Source organism: Bufo bufo, chromosome 3 (assembly GCF_905171765.1).
Source record: "Bufo bufo chromosome 3, aBufBuf1.1, whole genome shotgun sequence".
In the NCBI taxonomy this organism is placed as follows: Eukaryota; Metazoa; Chordata; class Amphibia; order Anura; family Bufonidae; genus Bufo; species Bufo bufo.
This window is the reverse complement of record NC_053391.1, coordinates 695,608,970-695,616,876: the sequence shown is the minus strand read 5'-3', so window position 1 is coordinate 695,616,876 and position 7,907 is coordinate 695,608,970. Positions and strand designations below refer to the sequence as shown.

The following is a 7,907-nucleotide window of genomic DNA, read 5'->3' as shown; positions in this document are numbered from 1 at the left end:
CTGACTGCTTTTCCCTGAAACAAACTTTCCAGCTGATGTGTCGCTGTCAGAGGTTTTCTATTCTTTGTATATACTTAATTTGCCAAAAGAAAGATATGATATCTCTATACCTATATACTTATTGTTATATTTAATAGAATCACATTATCAGAGTTCATTTGGAGTGTAGTGGTCACCTCCATTTGAAGTTGCAGTTAAGAGTCTCCGAATCTGAAGTCTTTCTCTCATCAGCAAAACACTGGGTGCACAATAGGGGAGGGGGGTTCATATTTCTACTAGGGGCGCTATGGGGGCATGATTAATACTGGGAGAACTTTGGGGTATGATTGAACACAGTATAGGGAGCATTACTAACGGGGGGCATTGCTATTGGGGGTACAGTAGAGGGTATCATTACTATTAGGGGCAGTCTGGGAGACTGTTATGGAAGATTGCTTTTCTCTGATGATTAACAAGACTTGCTTTATGGGCAAAACATTTCCCACATTCTGAGCACAAAAATGGCTTCTTCCCAGTGTGACTTCTCAGATGTGCCATAAGATTTGATTTCTGGCTAAAACACTTCTTACAGTCAGGACATGAAAATGGCTTCTCCCCTGTGTGAATTCTTAGATGTTCCACAAGACTTGTTTTCTGACTAAAACACTTTCGACATTCAGGACATGAAAATGGCTTCTCCCCTGTGTGAATTCTCTGATGTTGAACAAGCAATGATTTCTGGGTAAAACATTTCCCACATTCTAAGCATGAAAATGGCTTTTCTTGTGTGTGAGTTCTCTGATGATCCACAAGAGTTAACTTCCGAATAAAACATTTTCCACATTCAGAACATGAAAATGGCTTCTCCCCTGTGTGAGTTTTCTGATGTTCAGCAAGAATTAATTTCTTGGTAAAACATTTTCCACATTCAGAACATGAAAATGGCCTTTCCCCTGTGTGAATTTTCTGATGTTCAATAAGACTTGAGCTATGGGTAAAACATTTCTCACATTCTGAGCATGAAAATGGCTTTTCTCCTGTGTGAGTTCTCTGATGTTTATTCAAAGATGATTTGTGTGTAAAACATTGGCCACACTCTAAGCATGAAAATGGCTTCTCCCCTGTGTGACTTCTTTGATGTTGAATAAGACTTGATTTCTGGGTAAAACATTTCCCACATTCTAAGCATGAATATGGCTTTTCTTGTGTGTGAGTTCTCTGATGATCCACAAGAGTTAATTTCCGAATAAAACATTTTCCACATTCAGAACATGAAAATGGCTTCTCCCCTGTGTGAATTTTCTGATGTACAGCAAGACTTAATTTCTTATTAAAACATTTTCCACATTCAGAACATGAAAATGGCTTTTCCACTGTGTGAATTCTCTGATGTTGAATAAGATTTGAGCTATAGGTAAAACATTTCTCACATTCTGAGCATGAAAATGGCTTTTCCCCTGTGTGAATTTTCTGATGTTGAATAAGATTTGAGCTATAGGTAAAACATTTCTCACATTCTGAGCATGAAAATGGCTTTTCTCCTGTGTGAATTTTCTGATGTTTATTTAAATAATATTTCTGTGTAAAACATTGTCCACACTCTAAGCATGAAAATGGCTTCTCTCCTGTGTGAGTTCTCTGATGTCCAGAAAGAACTGATTTATGGGTAAAACATTTTCCACATTCAGAACATGAAAATGGCTTCTCCCCTGTGTGAGTTCTCTGATGATTTACAAGTTTTAATTTATGAATAAAGCATTTTCCACATTCAGAACATGAAAATGGCCTCCCTCCTGTGTGAATTATCTGATGTCTTGAAAGAGCTGATTTCTGGGAAAAGCATTTCCCACATTCAGAACATGAAAATGGCTTTTCACCCGTGTGAGTTCTCTGATGATTCACAAGCTTTAATTTCTGAAAAAAGCATTTTCCACATTCAGAACATGAAAATGGCCTCTGCCCTGTGTGAATTTTCTGATGTCGAGCAAGAGCTGATTTGTGGGTAAAACTTTTCCCACATTCAGAACATGAATGTGGCTTTTCCCCTGTGTGAATTCTCTGATGCTCTCCATCTCTTTGAATTTTCTCATTTACAGAGAGATTAGAATTCTTTTTAAAATACTTTCCGTGTTCGGAATGTTCATACATGTTCTCCGATCTGTCTAGTTCCGTTTTTCCCCAATCATCAGAGGCAGATATAAGATAATGTTCTCGGGAGCCTCTTGTACTGTCTTCACCTGGAAAAAGAAGCACACATTTTTCCAAGAAGACTATTGATATTCTAACATATGAATGCAAAAAAATCCATACAATGTGCAAGACATATCAGGATACAGCCAAGAAATCAACACAAGAGATTCTCTTTTTCCTAATTACAAAAAAAGCCAATAAACATGGTAACATACATTAATTAAAACTGTCCGCAGATTCTGGTTGACACATTTATTTGCCACTATGAAATGCCATTTAATGTTCCCCAAGTCCTTAGAAACTCTACCACCTCCTAGAACTAAAGGGAATGTGTCATCAGAGACATCCCCTTTTTGAGCCATGTCTACCACCCATGGCAAACAGCGAGGTATGAAGCTTCGACCAGCCAGACATTTCTTCGGTATTGGCTACTGTAGAGTAAATATGGTATGACAACCATTCACATAAATGGCCATCTATACTGGGATAACTGGAGTCTGCCAGAATGTGAGCAGCACTTAAACATCAGTTCTCCAGTATATGAAGTCCATGTGTCCTAGTAGGGTGTGTGAACAGGGGTTGTCTTGTCTTCAATTCTCTCAAGCTTTGTGAATACTGCATTTTTGCTCAATCCACTTAGTACAGTATTCCACTTCTAATTCCTTCTCTGTTTGGCCACCTTCAGTCACAATTCTACTAAAACCAGAAAACCGGACATCTTGTCATGTCTATGACTCTTGATAAATCCCATAAACATCTCACTTATTCGTCTTGGCAGCAGCTGCCTGGCATTGGTTGATAAATCTAAGCTTGATGTCCACCAATATCTCCAATCCTCTTTTTCCCAGTGTTTTTCTATTTTATACATGCTTGTAAAATGTGTTTCCTCTGCCCAAGTGCTTAAAGGGGGATTTCCAAGAACTTTCCCCTGCCGATCAGCTGTTTGAGAAGGCACTGGTGTTCCTGGGAGCCCCATGGCCTTCTTGTAGCTCACCAAGCACAGCGCCTTTTATTTTTATGTGTACGGAGCTGTGTGAAAGCTCATTTTTTGTGGGATGATGTGTACATTTGATATCATTTTGGGGTGTTTACGACTTTTTGATCACTTTTTATAAAAAAAAATCGTGGGAGGTGAAGCGACCCAAAACGGTGAATTGGCCATTTTGCCTTTTTTTCCATTTCGCCCTATGGAATAAGTATTTTTATATTTTACTATTACGGGCATTATCAATACGCGGTGATGTCCATGTGTATTTTTTATTTATGTATTTATATTTTCATCTTGGGGAAAGGGGAGTGATTTGAAGTTTTATATATTTTTTTATTTTTAAAAACATTTTTCTCACACTGTTTCTCACCGCTCCACTCCTTGAAAGTGTGGCGAGTAATAAGGACCTAGGGAAGCCATTGTCTGCCTTTTATGGATATACAGCTCGGAGTTTTACACCCATGCGAGATAAAATACTACAGAAATGGCGAGGAGACATCCCGGATCTGGATGAGGATGACTGTAAAGCTCTCTTCACTGCTTCAGGTTCCCCGCTGATTAGTGCTAGAGAGTTAATATCACACATAAGATTTATTATACCCCTCACAGACTTTATGTTATGGGAGCGTTGCCCTCGGCTGAGTGACCCAGGTGCCGTTGTTAGGGGGTGAATATGTCATTAGTTTGTCTGTGTGCATGTGTATGTCTGTCTTGTATGCTTTCATTTTCTTGCTGGCCAGCAAACCTATCTCTCTGTCCACTATTACTTCTGCAGACAGACTAAGGCATTGTTCACACTATCATCCAGCATTATCACCCTGCCTCACACATATTACATACACACGGTACATACCTCACACATATTACATACACACGGTACATACCTCACACATATTACATACACACAGTACACACCTCACACATATTACATACACACAGTACATACCTCACACATATTACATACACACAGTACATACCTCACACATATTACATACACACGGTACATACCTCACACATATTACATACACAGGGTACATACCTCACATATATTACATACACAGTACATACCTCACACATATTACATACACACGGTACATACCTCACACATATTACATACACACAGTACATACCTCACACATATTACATACACACAGTACACACCTCACACATATTACATACACACAGTACATACCTCACACATATTATATACACACAGTACATACCTCACACATATTACATACACACAGTACATACCTCACACATATTACACACACACAGTACATACCTCACACATATTACATACACAGTACATACCTCAGTACATACCTCACACATATTACATACACACAGTACATACCTCACACATATTACATACACACAGTACATACCTCACACATATTACATACACACAGTACATACCTCACACATATTACATACACACAGTACATACCTCACACATATTACATACACACAGTACATACCTCACACATATTACACACACACAGTACATACCTCACACATATTAAATACACACAGTACATACCTCACACATATTACACACACACAGTACATACCTCACACATATTACATACACACAGTACATACCTCACACATATTACACACACACAGTACACACCTCACACATATTACATACACACAGTACATACCTCACACATATTACATACACACAGTACATACCTCACACATATTACACACAGTACATACCTCACACATATTACATACACACAGTACACACCTCACACATATTACATACACAGTACATACCTCAGTACATACCTCACACATATTACATACACACAGTACATACCTCACACATATTAAATACACACAGTACATACCTCACACATATTACATACACAGTACATACCTCACACATATTACATACACACAGTACACACCTCACACATATTACATACACAGTACATACCTCACACATATTACATACACACAGTACACACCTCACACATATTACATACACAGTACATACCTCACACATATTACATACACACAGTACATACCTCACACATATTACATACACACAGTACATACCTCACACATATTACATACACACAGTACACACCTCACACATATTACATACACACAGTACACACCTCACACATATTACATATATACAGTACATACCTCACACATATTACACACACACAGTACACACCTCACACAGGAGCACTTACCTCTGGAGCAGTTCGGGGGGTGCTCTCTGTGCAGGAGGCTGTAGAATAGTGATCGGCGCCGGACACTGAGCCAAAGAGAACCAAAAGCAGGAAGAGGGGGCGGGGCAGTGAGGGGGAGGGGCGGTGACTGAGCAGTGGAGCCCCTCCCCCCCCCCTCCTCCATGTCTCCGGCTGCTGAGGTGACAGGACAGTGAGGAGAAGAACAGCTGAGGAAGAGGGAAGATGGAGGAGACACCGGGTTATTAGGAGGGGCCTCCTGCAGCTGTTACCAAGCCGGGGGGATATACATGGGACTGTTTATAGAAGGCTGGGGGAGGGGAGTGATGTTATTTACATGGGACTGTGTGTGAGAGAAGACTGGAGGGAGTGATGTTATTTACATGGGACTGTATGTTCTAGAAGACTGGAGGAAGGTAGAGATGATATATCCGTCTAGTGATAACATCTACATGTAGTTTGTATGTTCTTTCCGTGTTTCTGTGTCTTTCCTCTCCTCCACCATACTGATAGGGATTCTGAGCCGCACTGGGGACACTTGGGGACGACAATGGGGGAATTTTATCAAAACTGGTGGAAAGCAGAACTGGCTTATCGCCCACAGCAACAAATCAGATTCCAGATTTCACTTTTTCGCTCCTTGGAAGATAAAATCTAAGGCCTCTTTCACACTTGCGTTGTCCGGATCCGTCGTGTACTCCATTTGCCGGAGGTGCCCGTCGGATCCGGAAAAACGCAAGTGAACTGAAAGCATTTGAAGCCGGATCCGTCTTCAAAATGCGTTCAGTGTTACTATGTCACCCAGGACGCCATTAAAGTCCTGGTTGCCATAGTAGTAGTGGGGAGCGGGGGAGCGGTATACTTACCGTCCGTGCGGCTCCCGGGGCGCTCCAGAATGACGTCAGAGCGCCCCATGCGCATGGATGACATGATCCATGTGATCACGTCATCCATGCGCGTGGGGCCCCCTGACGTCACTCTGAAGCGCCCCGGGAGCCGCACGGACGGTAAGTATACCGCTCCCCCGCTCCCCACTACACTTTACCATGGCAAACAGGACTTTAGCGTCCCGGCAGCCATGGTAACCATTCAGAAAAAGCTAAACGTCTGATCTGGCAATGCGCCGAAACGACGTTTAGCTTAAGGCCGGATCCGGATCAATGCCTTTCAATGGGCATTAATTCCGGATCCGGCCTTGCGGCAAGTGTTCAGGATTTTTGGCCGGAGCAAAAAGCGCAGCATGCTGCGGTATTTTCTCCGGCCAAAAAACGTTCCGGTCCGGAACTGAAGACATCCTGATGCATCCTGAACGGATTTCTCTCCATTCAGAATGCATTAGGATAAAACTGATCAGGATTCTTCCGGCATAGAGCCCCGACGACGGAACTCTATGCCGGAACAGAAGAACAACGCAAGTGTGAAAGAGCCCTTAGTCAGTTTTACTTTCCACCAGTTTTGATAAATCTCCCCCATTGTCTGTAGAGCGCCGCGGAATATATAGGCAGGAGACATAACAGGTGACAGAACCGGCCACAGCTGAGGACCTTTCTGCAGGACACATGATGCCTCCTTCACATGTCTGTGTCCATTTGTTGTTCCCAAAAAAAATATACTGTATGTTTGTGTTTTATCCGTGAAGGATCTGTGTTTGGTCCGTGCGGCCTCCGTGTGTCATCTGTATTCCATGGACGCTGCTCAGGTCCGTGCGTCCTCCGTGTGTCATCTGTATTCCATGGACGCTGCTCAGGTCCGTGCGTCCTCCGTGTGTCATCTGTATTCCATGGACGCTGCTCAGGTCCGTGCGTCCTCCGTGTGTCATCTGTATTCCATGGACGCTGCTCAGGTCCGTGCGTCCTCCGTGTGTCATCTGTATTCCATGGACGCTGCTCAGGTCCGTGCGTCCTCCGTGTGTCATCTGTATTCTATGGACGCTGCTCAGGTCCGTGCGTCCTCCGTGTGTCATCTGTATTCCATGGACGCTGCTCAAGTCCGTGCGTCCTCCGCGTGTCATCTGTATTCCATGGACGCTGCTCAGGTCCGTGCGTCCTCCGCGTGTCATCTGTATTCCATGGACGCTGCTCAGGTCCGTGCGTCCTCCGTGTGTCATCTGTATTCCATGGACGCTGCTCAGGTCCGTGCGTCCTCCGTGTGTCATCTGTATTCCATGGACGCTGCTCAGGTCCGTGCGTCCTCCGCGTGTCATCTGTATTCCATGGACGCTGCTCAGGTCCGTGCGTCCTCCGCGTGTCATCTGTATTCCATGGACGCTGCTCAGGTCCGTGCGTCCTCCGTGTGTCATCTGTATTCCATGGACGCTGCTCAGGTCCGTGCGTCCTCCGCGTGTCATCTGTATTCCATGGACGCTGCTCAGGTCCGTGCGTCCTCCGCGTGTCATCTGTATTCCATGGACGCTGCTCAGGTCCGTGCGTCCTCCGCGTGTCATCTGTATTCCATGGACGCTGCTCAGGTCCGTGCGTCCTCCGTGTGTCATCTGTATTCCATGGACGCTGCTCAGGTCCGTGCGTCCTCCGTGTGTCATC

The 7,907-nt window shown here is 43.5% G+C and overlaps 1 protein-coding gene across 1 annotated transcript; it reads right to left on the bottom strand.

Annotated features, from left to right (window-relative positions):
* Window positions 1-681: 681 nt before the first annotated feature.
* Window positions 682-5,443, bottom strand: LOC120996584 (oocyte zinc finger protein XlCOF7.1-like; the record flags this gene model as incomplete). Its single annotated transcript, XM_040426609.1, has 2 exons — window positions 5,371-5,443; window positions 682-2,216 (listed from the first exon to the last, which is right to left on the bottom strand). A coding segment is annotated over exon 2 (1,446 nt), but the record flags the coding sequence as incomplete, so codon positions are not given.
* Window positions 5,444-7,907: the final 2,464 nt, after the last annotated feature.